The 20,351-nt window shown below is 41.7% G+C and overlaps 1 protein-coding gene across 5 annotated transcripts in view; it reads right to left on the bottom strand.

Annotated features, from left to right (window-relative positions):
• The window catches only part of Tnrc6b (trinucleotide repeat containing adaptor 6B), a 218,455-nt gene that overhangs the window by 154,161 nt on the left and 43,943 nt on the right, over nt 1–20,351 (bottom strand). For 4 of the 5 annotated variants that reach the window (XM_021182978.2, XM_029469460.1, XM_029469461.1 and 1 more), the window contains exon 3: nt 14,053–14,143. In XM_021182978.2, the coding sequence (XP_021038637.1) occupies nt 14,053–14,097 (45 nt within the window). In that variant the 5' untranslated portion in view covers nt 14,098–14,143. Of the gene's footprint in view, nt 1–2,049; nt 2,124–14,052; nt 14,144–20,351 lie in introns of all 5 variants that reach the window. The other variant, XM_029469458.1, reaches the window with a different exon arrangement.

Here is a 20,351-nt window from a genome sequence, read left to right as displayed (position 1 = left end):
AGCCATGGCTATACAGCAAGACCTTATCTCAAAAAAACAAACAAAAGTAGTACTGAGCTGTGTATTTTATACACTTGACCATATAAATGTCACCTTTAATCAGGTGGAAAAAGGGTTAAAAAAAAACAAAGAAAGAAAAGGAAAACTCTGAAATGTAATGTTTCTGGGAACTTTTGGCCTAAATTGTTTCCTTAAAGACCTAGTTTCCCACTTAGATCACAAAACTGTCTTCCTAAATGGTATTCTCCAGTTTAAAAAAAAAAAAACAAACCTCTCAATTGTGACCACTGTTTACTACCAGAGAAAAGTCCAGACGAGTGTTTTACTAGTAACCAATACTACAATATCATAATAACACTAAGCAGCAATAACTGAAAAATCTCACAAAATCCTTAGTATCAGTCCCAGATCTTCAAGTCCAGCCCTTGTGTTCTAGCTGGCTGGCCCAACAGACTCAAAATTAGACAATATCTTATTTCCTAAATTTCTTTTCCTATTTTTATCCCCCAATTTTCCGTTGTCCATTTTTGCATGCTTCCATGTGCACAGTGAGCACACATGTGTGGTATCTGCATGTGTAGGTATACATGTAATGTGTGTACATTCATATGAAAGCCCAAGTCAGGAATCATCCTAGATCACTCTTTACCTTAATCGTTGAGGCAGGGTCTCTTCTCAATCAAACCCTGAATCTGTTGATATGATTAGTCTCATTAGTCAGCTTTCTATGAGATTCCCCTATTTCTATCTTCCAAGGTTGGAATTACAAATGGGCTGCCACACCCATCTGGCACGTATGTGTGTTCTGGAAACCAAACTCCTGTTCTCTTGATTGTGTAGCCACTAAGCCACCATCTCCCTAGCCTTCTATATCTCCTAATTCTTTTTTTGTTTTGTTTTTGTTTTTCAAGATAGGGTTTCTCTGTGAAGCCCTGGCTGTCCCAGAACTCGTTCTATAGACCAGGCTAGCCCCAAACTTACTAGAGATATGCTTGCCTCTGCCCCTAAAGGCATGAGCAACTGCCACCCAGCAATGCATCTTCTAATTCTTATGTAAATAGTATCACAATTCACTAAGACCCCTTAGCAAGAAATCTGTACTATACATGAGCTCCTTAATCTCTCTCCCTTAATCTCACATTCAATGAGATTCCAAGTGGAACTTGTACCTGGGGCACTGAGCAGGTGTTAGGCATTGTTAAAGAACTTTAAAAACTGCTAAAATCACTACTGGTGTTGTTGATGAGTTCTTCAAGTTCTTATCTTCTGATAAGAACATTCTTGTAAATAAGCACATATGGAGGGAGGCAGTGTGTTGACTCAGCATTGTTGAGCTATTGCACTCTCCCTTGCTGCCCCACCTTCCCTGAGCAAAGAGACTGCCAGTCAAACAGCCAGATGCCCGCTCTTATTCTAGCACCAGCTGCTTTAAACACTCCTCTGACACATTCAGGAAAACACATGATGATCCAGCTGCCTGCTTTCACTCCTGAAAGTACAAGGCCCAGGGAGGACTGTTTCAAAGTACCAGATGTTTTGCTATTAGAAACCTATTATGAACTCGAGGTGACTCTGCAGCCAGAGAAGGTGCACTTTCCCTATGGCCTACTAGAAGGAATTCTGTGACTGGTCTAGAAAGAGACACTGCTGACTAGTGCAAACACAAACCCTCATTTGCACAAGATGTTTGCTATGACTATATAAGCAAGGAGGAATGATTGTAACATTATACTCAATAAATGACTTTCCTCAAGTAATTTTTCTCTGCCTTTTCCAGCTCAGTTGGAAATAAAAGAAACAACAGTGAAGCAGTGGCAGAGGCAGCAGAGAGGCAGCAATAGCAGAACAGCTGGAACACAGAGTGGAGAGGCCACAAGTAGCCAAATAAAAGGCAGAACTGAGCAGTGGGTAGGCTGAGCTGCACACACAGGAACACATGCATATCCATACACCACACACATGGACAGAAACAACAGGAAAAGGTAGTCATCACCTCAACAGTGACAGCTGTCTTCATATGTGCACACACAAAAGCAAGACACTGAGTACCTAACACTGTAACAGTTTCCATCCCAGGTCAGATGGTGGTCAGTAACCCTTGGTGATGCATGACCTGACAGCACCTGCAATGCAAAGCACGCACGTTGTGGGTCACCAAGCTGCCCTGAAGCTGGGTAATCCATGCACTGCCCAAAACACCTTGTGTTAATGAGACACTTGATTTTGTATTAATTTTTGGTTGATACATGTTTAGAAATTTTTTGTCAAATTTTCATAACCCCACATTCTTCACCTGTCTGAAACAAGTGGCCTATCTCTCCTTTACCTTAGCCGGAAACAGGCAGCTTGGGTTCTAAGGAATTCTTTTTTTTTTTTTTTTTTGGTTTTTTGGAGACAGGGTTTCTCTGTATAGCCCTAGCTGTCCTGGAACTCACTCTGTAGACCAGGCTGGCCTCGAACTCAGAAATCCACCTGCCTCTGCCTCCCGAGTGCTGGGATTAAAGGCGTGCGCCACCACGCCCGGCCTAAGGAATTCTTTTTTCTCTTGTACCCAATGCCCATTTTCAGTAAGTCTGTCTCTTCAACTAACATATATTTTGTAATCTTTCTTAATCTAAGATTTATTTTTGGCTTTGTGGTCTCAAATATCTCCCTGTTGTTGTTGTTGTTGTTGTTGTTGTTGTTGTTGTTGTTGTTGTTTTTTAAACTACCCCATCTTTAACCACCTGCACCTCAAATCTCCAGCCTTCCAAGTGTGGTGATTACAGGTGTGCGCCACCATGGCCAGATTTTGAATTATTTGTTTTTATTTCATGTGTATCAGTGTTTTGCCTGCATATGTATGTCTGTATGAGGCTGTCAGAGTTTGGAATTACAGACAGTTGTAAGCTGCCAATATGGGTGCTGGGATCTGAATCCTGGTCCTCTGGCAGAGCAGCTAGTGTTCTGAGCCACTGAGCCGTCTCTCCAGCCTGCTTTTTTATTTTCTTAAGATTTACTTATTTTTACGTTTACTTTATGTGTATGCGTGTTTTGCCCATATGTAAGTATACTATATGGTGCAGTGCCTGTAGAGGCCAAAAGACAGTGTCGGAGCCTCTGGAGCAGGAGTTAGTCAGCTGTAAGCTGCCATGGTGCTGAAACAAACTGCTTGTCCTCTACTAGAGCAGTAAGTGGTCCTAACTGCTGAGTGACCTCTCTAGGCCCCCTGCCTGCTCTTACTGCCCAAATTTTAAAGAGTAAACTACAATCTGTATTTGCATTTCTCACTTGTAACATGACTGTTTAATTTTGGAATCTGCAATGAAGACTGACTGCCTGATTAACTGGTTTCTATAAAGGTAGGCAGTGCTCACTCACTCAGCTACAGCCCAGGTCTTACATACACGGTTTTAAATACTGAATAATATCTCCTCCTCAATCCTTATTTCCCTTCCTTTTCTATTCTCCCAATCTGAGTCATCATTTTCTTTATATCAATATTGACTTCAAACAGTGTTATTAGAAAGTAAATAACATACAGCCGAATCACAGGGAGTGGTAGAACTCAACTTTCTTTTTTGTAAAGTATTTCCCCCCTAGAAGCAGCAGAGTAAGCTTGCACGCTGCCACAGTTGCCACACGGAAGCTACATGTCATTCTAAATTCTGCTTGGGGGTACTCTGTTGTTTTTCTAAAATATTCTGCAATTTTCTATTATGTTTACTTTTCTTAAAACGCAAACCACTAAGTACAGCTCTCTTCACTGGCTGCTTGTACAGGGCAGGCCCTGCAGTCAAGCAACAGCTCCTTCAGGTGCCAGGCTTTCCCTCTATGGTCTTTTCTTTTCTTTTCTTTTCTTTTTTGTGGGGTGGGGGGTTTGAGACAGGGTTTCTCTGTGTAGCCCTGGCTGTCCTGGAACTCACTCTGTAGACCAGGCTGGCCTCGAACTCAGAAATCCACCTGCCTCTGCCTCCGCGGTGCTGGGATTAAAGGCGTGCACCACCACTGCCTTGCTTCCTCTATGTTCTTGACAATTTTCTCCCCTCTGATTTCTCCTCCTCCAAGTCCTATTATTTAATAATGTTCAGTCCTGGGGTTGACTCACTAATTTCTTTTTTAATTTATCCATGTCTCTCTCACCAGTAGTTTTCACCTTATTTTCTGAGGATTCTCTTAACTTTATCTCCCAACACTTAGAACAAATGAATGTTTTGTACATGGTTCTGAAGAAGGAATCCAGAATCTGAAACACACTAGGACTATAGGATGACATCCTTGCCCTCACAACCATTAACTGAACACACTGGCACTGAGCCCACTGCTGTGTAACCAGCATACTCTATCACTTCAAAAGAAGTGTGTCACCTGAACTCCAGTGGTCCTTAAGAACAGGTCCTTATTCCCCACTCTTGGTCACTGTGCTTTGTGTCTCATGACAGGACAACGCCAGGTAAGTGAGATGATACGCTTCTTTTTCTAATTGCTTATTTCACTTAGCATAGTATTACCAAGCTCATCTATGTTGTAACATGTGTCCAGATTTTCTTCCTTTTTGAGGATGAAACACGTTCCATATACACACATACATACATACATATACATATACACACACATATATCTATATATACACATTTTTATCCATTCACCCATTAAGAAACATTTTGATTGCTTTCCACCTTTTAGATCTTGTGAACGATACTTTTACCAACACAAGTAGACAAATATTTGTATCCTTGCTTTCACCTTTCAATAAATTTATATGAAAATGATTACTGTGTGTATATGTGTATGTACTCACTTGCATGTCTGAGTGCATACGAGTGTGAGTGTGAGTGTGTGTGTGTGTGCATACCATGGTGTATATTTAGAGCTCAGAGGCGACTCTGCAGAGTCAGTTCTCTGTTCTGCTTGTATGTGGGTTACCAGGCAGGGTGGAAGCACCTTTACCCACTGAGCCATCTTGCAGGCTCCCCAATAAATTTTTATTACTTTTGTTATTCCCTAATCTCTACCAACATTGAACAGAGTAGCCACCACTACCCTTTTGAAATTCTTTTCTGCCTTGTGCTTTCATATAGATTTCCATTTTATTTCCTTTTGTCTCCCTCACTCAATATTGGGGCCTGTGGATTTATTACTTAGAATGCTTTTTTTCCAATATTGTTACATGAAAACTTTCTTTCCATCATTTAGACACCCGCTCGGGTATCATCTCTTTGAGCAGAGCTTCCCTGAAGCATCTTCCATATTCAGTCATTCCCTTGAGTAACACAGATCACTCCAGAAGGACCTCTTATTTGTTCATGTGTTTTTCTGTTTGGCTCCACATCAACAATGCAAATTCATGAGTCAGACACTTTGAATGTCTTCTTCACTGTAAGCCTGGCACAAATAAAATATCTGATAAAGCTAAAGGGATGAATACAGCTTCTTGTTCCCCTGTTCCCTAAGCATGCATTTCTCCCAGCATCTGTCCCTGAACTTCTCTCTCCACATCTGTCACAGCAATGTAGTATAATCTCACAAGTTCATCTATTACATTTGGGTGATTCCAAATACTGTCCTGCATCCTGAAGTATCCTGTCATTCAGTCAGGTACCTTCACCTGGAGGGCAGAGTTAGAGATAAGGGTAGTATACAGCATCTCAAACCTTATACAGGAAACGACATTCATTCTCTTCATTTCTAAACTTGATTTTCTCATGGATTCTCCTGCTACTTGAAGGGTTAGGTACAGTGCTATGGGCGCAGGCTTTAAGACCCTCATCCTAGCTGCAAGGAAGTCAGTCTTCTCCTGACAGCCTTCAGATGAAGATGTAGAACTCTCAGTTCCTCCTGCCCCATGCCTGACTGGATGCTGCCATGTTCCTGCCCTGATGATAATGGACTGAACCTCTGAACCTGTAAGCCAGCCCCAGTTAAATGTTCTTATAAGAGTTGCCTTGGTCATTGTGTCTGTCTATAGCAGTAAAATCCTACACACCTATATCACATTTGTGCCTGAGATTGTCTGTGGGAGATTGTCTTGACTGTTAACCGATGCCCACTGTGGGTAGCAGCAATCACTAGGCAGGAGGCCCTAAAAGAAAGCTGGCTAAGCATAAACTTGCCTGTCAGACAGTAAGCAGCATCCTGCATGGTTCCTGCTCCACTATGCCTTTGAAGTAAGTTCCTTAGTGAGAAGCAATGCTATAAGGGATAGCAAGCAGGCCTTCTTTCAAGATCCTGCCTTGACTTCCCTCAATGATGGAAAATGAATTGGAATTGTAAGCCACGACCATGAAAAGAAAAGATCAACCAAACTGAACTGCAGAAATAACATTAGTCACACCAACTACAACAAATGCTTCCTCCTTTCTATTGCCTCTTACCATCCAAGCATCCTCCTTCCCACACTTGCCTCAGCTGCTCCCACCCCACTCCTAAACATGTCTGTGTGAGACCCACCATTATTACCTGATTTCAAGAGCCATGAAACCTTGTTGTAGTTTGCTAATGCCTCGATGAGGCAAGAGGACTGTAAATGCAGGGCCTGCCTGGGTAACTGTGAGACTGACTCAAAATAGAAAAGTAGGAAGAAGTCTGGTGACATAACTCAGTGGTACAATAGTTGTCTGGAATGCATGAGGTCCAGGCTTCCAATCTTTAGTATAAGAAAATGGAAGAAAATATGATTTACACAAAAGTAGGCAGGAAGTTGAAAATGATTATCACAATTCGTTCTTTATAAGAAACATAAAGGAGGGGCTGGTGAGATGGCTCAGCGGTTAAGAGCACCGACTACTCTTCCAAAGGTCCTGAGTTCAAATCCCAGCAACCACATGGTGGCTCACAACTATCTGTAATGAGATCTGATGCCCTCTTCTAGAGTGTGTCTGAAGACAGCTACAGTGTGCTTAAATAAAATAATAAATAAATCTTAAAAAAAAAAAAAAGAAACATAAAGGAGGAGCCAGACTTTAATCTCAGCTGCACCCAGGAAGCAGACACAGGTGTTCAAAGCCAGCCTGGTCTACATAGTGGATTTCAGGCCAGCCAAGGATATATAATGAAGTCTTTTCTTATAAATAAATAGCCATGCAGTGGTGGCACACCCCTTTAGTCCCAGCACTTGGGAAGCAGGTGGATCTCTGTGAGTTTGAGGACAGCCTGGTCTACAGAGTGAGTTCCAGGACAGCCAGGGCTATGTAGAGAAACCCTGTATCGAAAAACCAAATAAATAAATAAAATAAAAAATAAATGGAGGGGAGGGGAGAGGAGGGGAGGGGAGGACAAAGAAAAAGAAATACAGGGCTGGTAAGATGACTCAGCTAGTAAAGAAATTTTCCACCTAGCCTGATGGCCGGAGTTCCATCCCTGGAACCTGTATGACTAAAGGAGAAAGATGACTCTGTGAAGTTGTCCTCTGACCTCCACAAATATGCTTTTGGGGTGTGTGTGGGGGAATACATGCGTGCACACACATCAGGAGACTACCCCAGGCAGGTGGTGGGTTCCCCTCCTCCCATTAGAACCTACACTGAAAGCTCAAGACCCAAAGGAAATGGATGTGCAGGGTTGGGTTGGCTCTGTTATTCTTCCTTCCTCCCTGATTTTCTGGAACAGAGTCTGACTGTGTTACCCAGGCTGACCTTGAATTTATAATTCTCCTGTCTCAGCCTGAGTGTTATGGTTATGTGCCACCATGTGGAATTCAGATTCTCTTTCTTTGGAAACCTCAAGGTCATACAAATATTTTAGTTTATCTCCTCCAACAAGACTAATCAAAGAAAACTGTAAAGTGAAATGAGGATTTCATTTCCTTTTCCATAATCTGGAAACCCTGCAGTCTAAAATAATCCAGTCTCTTGACACCATCTTGTTCATTCTGGCATCTAGCATTCTACTTGCTGTGTAGGAGATTAAAGACAGCCTTGAGTATTTTGCCAAACTTCCCACTGACAGGTAGTAATGTTGCCTTTGCCCTTTAATTCTGGAGTCCTTCTGTGACTTGGTTTAAGCTGACAGAACATGGAGGACTTCTGAGGCTGGGCCTTAAGATATCTGTGGCTTCTGCATTCTTGGAACATACCCTGGTGGATCCCAGCCACCTTAAGGCAAATAGAAAGGTCACATGGAGATGCACCTCAATGCTTAGTCAACAGCCTCAAGCTGAGCTCCCAGCTGGCAGCTGACACTGGCTGCCAGCCATGGGTTGAGTTGTCTGGACATTTCTGGACAACTGGGCATCCAGCTGATTGCAGAGCCAGCCAATATAATATTGGAGCAAAAGAACTGCCCTACTGAGCTCAGCCAACTACCACCAAGTCATTAACGACAGCACAAAGCTGGTGTGGGAACTTAATATATGTTAAAAAAAAACTGCATTTTTTTTGAGCAAATTAAGAGTTACAAGAAAATTGCAAAGATGGGGCTTTTCTAAACATACCCTGAACCCAGTCTCTGCTCATTATTACCCTGATCCTAACCTGGCCCATTTGTCACAATTAAAGAACCATAATGACACATTATCATTTACTGAAGTGTGTATTCCACTGAGATCTCATTAGTATTTACACATGTCCCTGGATCCCACTTAGGATAGCACACTGCATGCAGTCATTGTGTCTCCTTAGGCTCCTCTTGGCTGTTTCTCAGACCTTTTCATTTTCCTTGATACCTGTAGTCAGGAATTTTGTAGAATGCCCTCACAACGGGATCACTGCAGTATTTTTCTGAGTAGAGTAGGACAGTGGGCATAAGAAAGAAGTGCTACTTCACACTATATCAACGGCACATAATGGAAACATGGCAGCACTGATAATGTTGAACTTGATCCTCTGGCTGACCCTTGCCAGGTTTTTCTACTATGTGAAGCCACGATAAAGGAATGGGAAGTTACTAGATGCATCCTTCAGAGTGGAGTATCCACACAGGTCCTTCTACTTATCACACTGCTCAGTCTCTACCCACCTCCACACAATCGGGTAAACTAGAAACCTAATATTCTTCCTTCAAAGCTCAGTCCACGCGTTCCCTCTTCACCGTGAAGCTTCCTCTAAGGAAGAATACAATGCTTTAAGGTAGATACACATTTAATGACAGTACCACACACTACATTTGACTCTCAGGTAGACTCAAGTCCCCAGTGTGCAAACACTATGCCTCACTTGCTACACCTATAGCTAGGATACCGTGAATCCTAAGTACCCAATAAGTATTTGTAAACCTAATTAATTAGATGCCTATAGAAGTAAACCATTTTTGATAATATCTCAATAAAAGAAAGGATAATACCAAACAGCTAAGGTCTAAACTATGTCAGTAAATGTACAACAGTTCTAATCCTCTCTGTTAATACACAGCTCCACTCTGCTGTAGCTAGGCAAGGCACCAGAAAAGAAAGATCACTACATTCAATGAGAGCCACTGTGACAGATAAAATATATTCAGGTCAACAGGCACATAAATGTCAAATGAAGTAGGTCACATGAGCCCCTAAGGGGATGAGGAATCCAGTGCATACCTCCTACCTTCAGGACGTGCCAGTAACACCTTACCGCACATACTCCTCATACTTAACCTCGGCAAGTGTGGAACAAAGACTGACTCGTGGGGCTGTGTTGGATGCATTCAGGGTTCTTTCTTATATACAGTGGGGAAATTAACTAAGAAATGGTCCTTGGTAAAAATATAAGGAATAGCACTGTGCCTCTGAAAGAAATATTTAGAGGACTTCTAGAGTTTTGCAGTGACAACTCTGTTGATGTGTATATCTTTAGTATTTATAATATGTACTTCCCTACAAGTAAATACACTAAATTTCCGAGACTCACTGGCCATATAAAATTGCATTCCAGTGGCCATTCAAGGTGAAGCTAGGCAACAGTCCTAAACTAACGTGAAACTAACATTCTTGTTTCCACTTAAAACACTGGCATACCAATCACCAAAAGAAAAGAAAACAAACATCACAATATAATAAACAACTCTGTGCCAGCACCTGGACACAACAATGATCAATAAACATTTGCTGAATTGATAGAGAGAGAGAGAAGAGGAGGAAAGAAAAAGGCAAAGGTAAAACTAAGCAAGGAACCCAGGCACTCTGGGTGGTGCTCTGGAGGCAGAGGCAGGTGGATCTCTGAGTTCAAGGCCAGCCTGGTCAACAGACAGCCTGGACTGTCAGGGCTACACAGAGAAACCCTCAAAAAACCAACAGGAAAAGAAGGGTAATAATAGAGTGGGTGAGACAAATCAAACTTGCTTTTTGTGTAAACTTGATGACTTGAGTTGAAGCCCAAGGAACCCATAAAAAAGCGGACTACATAAAGTTGTGTTCTGACCTCCACAGGTATAATGTGTGGCATGTGTGTCCACACATCATCAATAATAAGAATAGTTTTAAAAATCAAAAAGTAGTAAGAAAGCAACAATAGAAAGTACACACATAATTTTAGAATTATCTATGATTTACCTACTGTGGATTTTGGAAGTTACTGCCAACTTCATCTCTTTCTGGCAGAGAAAAAAATCAGAATCTACAGTTCCCAACTCTGGACAAACACATAATCTCTAATCCTCTCTGAACGTGAGCATTTCTCTCCAGGAAAAAGTGCAGAGATTCCCTTCATGAGGAACATCATGCTCCAAGAAGCTGCCCTTCCCCAGGGCACCCTGAGGCATCGTTGTTTTCTATCTAATGTTCTCTTGGTGTCTTGTAAATGTAATAACCAGCATTCTTGTTTTTAATATCCTTGTATCTGCTCCACAGTTGCAACTCTAAACCTTTCCCTTCAAGAGGAAATCTTGTTATTCATATTCTCGATTACTCAGCCCACTCTCTAGATCAGTGACTCCACCTTTAAGACGATACAAAGAGAAGCTGAACTCACTCTCTGTACTCTAACTTCTTCCTCCCTGACCCTTGGGAACAGGAACTGGCCTGAGCTCAGATCCCACGACTCACTGGTTCCTAGCTTCCATCAACCTTGTAAATCTGCAGCCCATTTTATATTTCAACTCCGATCCTTCCACTCATTCTTTTCTTTTCTCAAGCAATCATGGCCTTCTCTAGTCTTAAAAAAAGAATGTGCTTGAGTTGGGTGGCAGTGGGAGTGCACGTCTTTAATCCCGGCACTTGGGAGGCAGAAGCAGGCAGTCTCTGAGTTTGAGACCAACCTGGTCTATAGAGCAAGTTCCAGGGCAGCCAGGATGACTTAAGGAGACCCTGTCTCAAGAAACAGAAACAGGAGCTGGAGAAATGGTTCAGCGGTTAGAAGCGCTGGATGTTCCACTAGAGTTCCATTCCTAGCACCCACACGCAGCTTACAACTGTCTGTGACTGCAGTTCCAGGAGATCCATGGCAAAAGGCATACACATGGTGTACATGTATATGCATGAAGGCACAATACTCATACAAATAAAATAAACCTTTTTAAAAAAAGAAACAAAGATGTACAAAGCTTTTAAAATGTTTTATTAGAGAAATTATTATGTATGTATAAAATAAATGTGAATGAACCTCTACACAGCCATCTCCAGGCTTCAACAGTTGTCCAGAATCTGTTCTTTTTGTCTCATCTATACCTCAACTCATCCATCCCCGTATTCAATGACTATTACTTCACAAACTAGTGGATACAATTGATCTGTGTCTATTTGTAATTTTTATTATTATAAATTACAGCATCCTATCAAACACAAGAGCATTTGCAGCAAAGCCATCTCTCATAGGTTTTCTCGTGCCCTGTCACTTTAATAAGTCATTTGCTGATGTTTTAATAGATGGGTTCTTGTGAGGCTGGCCTCAAACTTCTGGATGCAAGTTATCAGCCCCTTCAGTGCTAAGATTACAGGCAGGGACTGGACTGCAGGCATCGTCCACAGTGATGTGCCCACCACTATTTTTGTTTGTGCCCTGAGACAAGGTCTTGCTATGTAGCTGAGATTGATACAGACTTTCTATATAGTTCAGGATAGCTCAAACTTGCAATCCTACCTCAGCCTCCTAAGTGATGGAATTATGGGTGTAAACCTAAAAACTTATAAATATTTATCAATTTGTAGGGTGCTTGCCCAGCATAAAGGAAGCTCTCAGTTTGCTCTCCAGTACCACCTAAACCAAATGTATCTATAATCCCAGCACTTCACTGGTTTGGAGAAAGAATTGTGTGTGTCCCTTGTATTTGCATGGCAAGGACTTTGCCAGCTGAGCCATCTCCCTCTTTCTGGAAACTCCCCTGTTGATCTGTGATGTAAAGGACCTTAAGCCCTCCTAAGGTGAAATCAGTTAACTTTAAAGCCCACTGCAAGCCTGCCTTTCCTTTGTCTCCAGCACTGTCCCAGGAACATGGGCTTCCCTCTCCCCTGACAGCTACAACTCAGGGTTCCAATCCCTCTCCTACCTCTCTCCAGCAGTCTCCAGATGGTAAAGCTGATCGCTCAAACACTCATTTATTTTGTTCTTCCCAGAGGAAACAGCTGTAAATGGCTGCCCAGTCCAGAGAACAGGCCCACACGTGGCCTTTGAGGAGCACAGGCTCTACGCCCTTTTTTAATCTGCTATCACACTGGGCCACCTGGGCACCTGATCGTTCCTGGAACAGGCGGGGCTCTTCAGCCTTCTCTTCTGTCTAGAACACTGCCTTCCTCACTTTTCACGTGGCTGGCCTCCTAGTCCTTTAGCTAGTATCTGTCTCGGAGGCCGTCCTCCACCGTCCCGGCTATTCTTCCTAGTCACTTTTTACTCTCTGTATTATTTTCTGTTCTTCATAGTACTTACTCACAGTGGTTTATAATTACTACCTTTATATTTATTGGTCTCTCTTTAAAATGCGACCATCATGAGAATAACTACTCTCTGTTATATCACCTTATAACCTACAATTAAGAATTATTTATTGTCGACTGGAAAGATGGCTCAGTCACTAAGAGCACTCACTGCTCTTGCAGAGAACTCAGGATTGGTTCCCAGCACTGACACGGTGGTTCACAACCATCCCTAACTCCAGTTCCCGGGGGGGTTCCACACCCTCTCCTGACATGCTTATGTTCCATGTACACTAGGAGTGCACATATACACATGCAGGCAAAACATTAAAAAGTTATTATTAAAAAAGAAATAGACTTAGCTCAAAACCACATTATACAGAGTATGTTCCACTTATCCTCCAAGCCTTCTATTCACAGATATCCAAAATTAAGGTAAGATAGTACTGTGATAAAGTTTTATATTAACAAAAATCATTACAAATACAAGATTTTACATTAAAAAAATCAAGACAGGGAGATAATTTTTTTAATTAAAAAGACTGATGACAATGAAGTTAAAGTCCAATTTCTCTTTTTGTTAATTTGAGGCAAGGACTTGCTAGATAGGCTTAGATGAATTGCTATTCATTTGATAGACCAGGCTGGCCTCAATTTCAAGGCAATTCTCCTGTCTCAGTGTCTCAAGAAGATTAAAAGCATGTGCTGTTGTTCTCTAGCTGTGTTCTCTCATTTTTAGTCTGATTTTGAACTATTATGTCATTAAATAACTAAAAACCAAGAAAGCCAATGTTTCCTTCCATCCCACAAAGCAAAATTTGCATTATATATTTCTGGTTAGTTTCAAACTTTCATAAGTATATGCAATTTTCATAGTATAATTTACACTACAGTGCTAGTATTCTAAGAATAAATCACCATTACCCAGCCTCTTAGGAGGCTGAGGTTTTAGGATCATGAATTCAAGACTTGCTAGGCTGCCACGTAAGTCCATGGACAGCCTAGGCAACTTAGCCAGAGCCTGACTCAAAATAAAAATTTTAAAAGGGATAAGAGTATAGCTCAGAATTTATTTATTTATTTAGAGAATTTATCTAGCATAAGCTAGACCTTAGGTTTAATCCATGGACACACACACACACTTCAGTAAGACTTACTTTTAAGTTATCATGTAGCATGATGAAGAGGAAAACTGAGAAGACAGACCTCATCAGTCTAGTTTCTAAATTTACCTACACCAAAACACGCGCTCAGTCCATCCACCGCCACTGCTGCTCAGCGTCTACTCCAGCTGTTGCTCTGCCGAGCAGTGTACTGACCTGGGAGCTGCTTTCTTCCTCTACTTCTCCCTCATTGGTTTGCATGGGAACAGACTCTGTGCAAAACTCTGCAGACACACACAAACACTGCCTGGGAAGTAAAAAGAGAAAACACGGGTAAGAACGTCAAGGCAAAAGTTTGCTTTTTCAAATACTTAGATAAGAATCTGTCATGGATATCCAATGATTTTAACTAGGTGGACCTCTCAGTGTGTATGTATGTATCATAAGGCATCTGAGAAGAGGAAAAGGAGGGAGAGGGGAGCAGGAAGCTTCCCCATCTTAGAGGGCAGCTGGAAAGGTTCAAGGCACTGGGGTATTAAATAGTTTTACACTTCTAGACCCATTTGTTTGCTTTTGGCAAAGATGATAATGGAACTCTTCAATGACTCTTACAGTAGATACCTGCCAAAAAGGATGCCACAGTGAGTTTCCCTTGGAATTGATTGCATTTCTTGGATTATAACTATGTTTAACATCCTTGGCTTTTGTAACTGGTTGTTTGAATAGGTATGGTCCCCATAGACTTCATGTATTTGAATGTCCGGTCCATAGGGAATGGCACTATTAGGAGATGCGGCCTTGTTAGAGGAAATATGTCACTGTGGAGGTGGGGCTTTGAGGACTTAAATGCTCAAGCTACACCCAGTGTGAAACATGTCCAGTCTTCTCACTGTCTTCAGATCAAAACATAGAACTCCTGGCTCCTCCAGCACCATGTCTGCCTATGTGCTACCATACTTCCTGCCATGATGACAATGAACTCAACCTCTCAACTGTAACTCAGCCCCAATTAAATGTTTTCTTTTATAAGAGTTGCCTTGGTCATAGTATCTCTTCACAGCAATAAAACCAAAACAAAGACAGTAACTGAGGTACTTTAATTATGAAGTATACTTTCTAAGGAAAATATGCCTAAGAAACTAAATGTCATCTCATTTATTTCATACAAATTGACTTTTTATAGACTAGTACAATAAACGTAGCAATGTCTCCTCTAATAATAAGACCTGAGACCAGTGACACTGCTTCCAAGCCTGACACCTAAGATCAATTCCTGGAACCCACATGATGGAAGGACAATTCTCCAAAATTGTGCTCTGACCTCCACACACATATCATGTAGTATGTGCACACAATCAATCAATAAATGTGAAAAAATATTTAAAGAGTATGCATCAAGAAATCTATTAAAATGTCATATATTAAGAAGGCTGGAGGTGCCAGGTATGGTGGCGCACATCTTTAATCCTAGCACTTAGATGGTAAAGACAGGAGAATTTTGGCTTGCATGATGACTTCCAGGCCAGCCAGGGCTATATAGAGAGCACTTGTCTGATATACACACAATTTGCCCTGGGTTCTATGACTAGCATTGAAAAAACAAAACAAAAAATAGTGCTAAATTTTAAAACCTATAATTTTTTTTTGATTTTTATTACATATTTTCCTCAATTACATTTCCAATGCTATCCCAAAAGTCCCCCATAGCACCCCCCACTTCCCTACCCACCCATTCCCATTCTTTTGCCCTGGCATTCCCCTATATTGGGGCATATAAAGTTTGCAAGTCCAATGGGCCTCTCTTTCCATTGATGGCCGACTAGGCCATCTTTCGATACATATGCAGCTAGAGACAAGAGCTCCGGGGTTCTGGTTAGTACATCATGTTGTTCCAACAATAGGGTTGCAGATCCCTTTAGCTCCTTGGGTACTTTCTCTAGCTTCTCCATTGGGAGCCCTGTGATACATCCAATAGCTGACTGTGAACATCCACTCCTGTGTTTGCTAGGCCCCGGCATCGTCTCACAAGAGACAGCTATATTTGGGTCCTTTCAGCAAAATCTTGCTAGTGTATGCAATGGTGTCAGCATTTAGAAGCTGATTATGGGATGGATCCCTGGATACGGCAGTCTCTAAATGGTCCATCCTTTCATCACAGCTACGAACTTTGTCTCTGTAACTCCTTCCCTGGGTGTTTTGTTCCCAATTCTAAGAAGGTGCACAGTGTCCACACTTTGGTCTTCATTCTTCTTGAGTTTCATGCGTTTATCAAATTGTATCTTATATCTTGGGTATCCTAAGTTTTGGGCTAATATCCACTTATCAGTGAATACATATTGTGTGAGTTCTTTTGTGATTGTGTTATTTCACTCAAGATGATGCCCTCCAGGTCCATCCATTTGGCTAGGAATTTCATAAATTCATTCTTTTTAATAGCTGAGTAGTACTCCATTGTGTAAATGTACCATAATTTCTGTATCCATTCCTCTGTTGAGGGACATCTGGGTTCTTTCCAGCTTCTGGCTATTATAAATAGGGCTGCTATGAACATAGTGGAGCATGTGTCCTTTTTACCGGTTGGGACATCTTCTGGATATATGCCCAGGAGAGGTATTGCTGGATCCTCCGGTAGTACTATGTCCAATTTTCTGAGGAACCGCCAGACTGATTTCCAGAGTGGTTGTACAAGCTTGCAATCCCACCAACAATGGAGGAGTGTTCCTCTTTCTCCACATCCTCGCCAGCATCTGCTGTCACCTGAATTTTTGATCTTAGCCATTCTGACTGGTGTGAGGTGGAATCTCAGGGTTGTTTTGATTTGCATTTCCCTGATGATTAAGGATGTTGAACATTTTTTCAGGTGTTTCTCTGCCATTCGGTATTCCTCAGGTGAGAATTCTTTGTTCAGTTCTGAGCCCCATTTTCTAATGGGGTTATTTGACTTTCTGGAGTCCACCTTCTTGAGTTCTTTATATATATTGGATATTAGTCCCTTATCTGATTTAGGATAGGTGAAGATCCTTTCCCAATCTGTTGGTGGTTTTTTTGTCTTATTGATGGTGTCTTTAGCCTTGCAGAAGCTTTGTAGTTTCATGAGGTCCCACTTGTCAATTCTCGATCTTACAGCANAAGCCATTACTGTTCTATTCAGGAATTTTTCTCCTGTGCCCATATCTTCAAGGCTTTTCCCCACTTTCTCCTCTATAAGTTTCAGTGTCTCTGGTTTTATGTGAAGTTCCTTGATCCACTTAGACTTGACCTTAGTACAAGGAGATAGGAATGGATCGATTCGCATTCTTCTACATGTTAACAACCAGTTGTGCCAGCACCATTTGTTGAAAATGCTGTCTTTCTTCCACTGGATGTTTTTAGCTCCCTTGTCGAAGATCAAGTGACCATAGGTGTGTGGGAAAACCTATAATTTTTAACAAAGCTTTATCTATTTTTATGCACATGAGTGTTTTGCCTGCGTGCATGTCTGTGTACACATGTGTGCCTAGTGCCTTCGGAGCTCAGAGAGGGAGTCAGCTCCTCTGGACTACAGCTATTTATGAACGATATGAGCTGCTATGCATGCAATGGGAATGGAACCCCATTCCCCTGTAAGAGCAGTAAGTGCTCTTAACTACTGAATCATGGCTCAAGCCCCTCAAAGCTAAGTTTTTAAAGTTTCCTTGGCACTTTTTATTTTTGCAATTTTCCTCAAAACTCTCTCATTCATCCTGGCCCTATTCCTTCTCTCTTTGTCTTTTTTTTTTTTTAAACCTAGATTTCCCCAAAGAGAGAATATATGCAGTATCTGTCTTAAATATCTAGCTTATATTTTAATACCTTCAAATATGTAATTATTAAACAATAATTAGTCAGACCAACTGGAAGGAATTACTCTGAGTGACCATCACAGTGGACACTACAAGTGACCACACTGACCACACAGTGGCCACTATAACTGAGGATCACAGTGAATAAAATCTACTACCACAGCAACCACAGCAATAACTACTATGGCTGCCCACATCGATGACCAACACTGACCATCACAGTGAGAACTACAACTAACCATCAGGGAGCACTAAGACTACTATCACGGAGAACAATACAAGTGACTACCACAGTAATGACAGTGACCACTGCAGTTGATAACACCACAATGAATACCCGACTAACCATAACAATGAACACTACACATGGCCACCACAGTAACCACAGTAGTACCATCATGGCTGACTTACTTAGGGCTTTATTGCTGTGAAGAGACACCATGACCACAGCAACTCTTAGAAAGAAAAACATTTAACTGGGGCTGGCTTACAGTTCAGAGGTTTAGTCCATTATCATCTTGGCAGGAAGGATAGCAGTGTGGAGGCAGACATGATGCTGGGAAGTGTCTGAGAGTTCTCTATCAGGATTCATAGGCAGCAAGAAGAGACAGTGAGCTACTAGGCCTAGCTTGAGCTTCTGAAATCTCAACACCCATCCCCCAGTGACCCATTTCCTCCAACAAGGCCATACTTACTCCAACAAGACCACACCTCCAATAATGCTACTCTCATGAGTCTATGGGGGCCATTTTCATTCAAACCACCTGAACACCACAGCTAACACTACAAGTGACCACCACAGGGAACACTACAACTGAGCACCACTGTGGACACTGCAAGTGAACACCACCACAGTGCCCATGACTGTTACCATTACGGATGACCATCACAGTGGACAGTACAACTGACCAGTAGAGTGGCCACTATGTAACAGCTAAAAAGATGCTCACAATGCATGCTTCTGTGCAAAGAAACTCATTAGGAATGGACCCAGGCCTGGAGATCTGCTCTGGTGTAGGCCTCTCTATAGCCAAGCCATAAAACCTGAGGCCAAGAAGGGACTTCTGCATTTCCACAGGTTATGTGGCAAAGGGAATCAAAACATCTACTGTGATCACTAATACAGTTTTTAAGAAACAAATGTATATTTATGTACCAAGAAAAGTAAAACTGGCATAGTTGTATTTATAAATCTCTGTTCACTCAGGCCCAGATGAACAAACATTGTTCAACCTCTCTGTGTTCACAGTGAGATAAGCTTCTTGGGGTTGATCATGTCCATCACTTTTTATGGCAATTATGTATAAATAGAATTGTTCTTTCTATGAAAATTAAGTTGGTGGGGCGTGATGCAGATCAGTTGGTACAGTGCTTGCTTAGCATTTTTGAGGTCCTGAGTTTGATCCCCAGTACATTATAAAATTAGATGTGGTATGCACACCTATAATCCAAGCACTTGAAAGACTGAGGCAGGAGGATGCTTTAAATTTAAAGCCATCCTAGGAGACAGAATAAGGCCCTGCCTCAAAAGCAAAAGAGAAAAGAGAGAGAGAAAAAAACCCTGACAACATTGGAAATATTTAATAATCTGTCCAGAAAGACATGATTTCCATGCAAAGTGTTCCCTTCTTGGCTGAAGTGCAGATCACATTCATAGACCATGTATCACTACTGGCACACCTCAGAGCTTCTTCCTGCTCCCAGGCCTCGGTGCTCACTGTTACTCCCCTTCGGCTCTAGGTCCCTGCTCCTTCCGAAAAGACTCTATCTCTGGCTTCTCTTTTAAAAAACACTTAACATGTATGGCATTTTGATTCTGTATGTCTGTGCACCCACCACATGTGTGCCTGGTGCCCAAGGAAGCCAGAAGAATCTATCAGATTCCCTTGACTTAGAATTACAGATGGTTGTCAGTTGCCATGTAGGTGCTGAGAATTGAACCCTGGTCTTCTGGAAAGAGAAACAAAGGTTCTTAACTGCTAAGCTCTCTTTCTAGCCCCATCTAGGAGGTATTATCTTTACCACTTTAAATAAAAGATTTGTTTTATTTTTATTTTATGTGTATAAATGTTTTGCCTGAATGCATGTGTATGCACCATATGTGTGCCTGTTGTAACCTCTGGAAATGGGGTTACAGATGGGTGTGAGCTATCATGTGGGTCCTGGGACTCAAACCTAGGTCCTTTGCATGAACAAATGCTTTTAACCCTTAGCCATCTTTTATCTACTGGCCACTGTCTCAGCTAACAGTGATGCTCACTGACAGTAGACAGGAACCCCAGCAGGAGCTAGTCTATGGCACTTGTTCTTATCAGGTAAACTTAAGCTACTAGCCTACCTTTTAGGTTCTCCTACTTGACCTTCTTTTTTTGTTATTAAACATCTTGTTCCAGTCTGACTTGCTTGACTTTATCAGTTCTGCCTTCTCTGTCAGTCACTGCTCTTCCCCTTCAGTGACTCCTCGTCCCTGTCCCTAGAAATAAACATACATCTGTCTTCTGATCTTCCTACTACTCTCAACCTTCAAGGCTTTAACCTCAACTTTTGCCTCTATACTCACTTCTTAATCCACTACTTCTTCAGAAGTTCTTACCCATTCATAATGGTCAATTAAGTCTGATGTCTTGTTAGAGCAGAAATGGTTAAAGCTGACCAACAGAGGACACTGAACCACCCAGTGGCTGGCAATAACAG

Source organism: Mus caroli, chromosome 15 (genome assembly GCF_900094665.2).
Source record: "Mus caroli chromosome 15, CAROLI_EIJ_v1.1, whole genome shotgun sequence".
Lineage (NCBI taxonomy): Eukaryota > Metazoa > Chordata > Mammalia > Rodentia > Muridae > Mus > Mus caroli.
The sequence above is the reverse complement of the archived record's forward strand: the minus strand, read 5'-3'. Positions and strand labels throughout refer to the sequence as shown.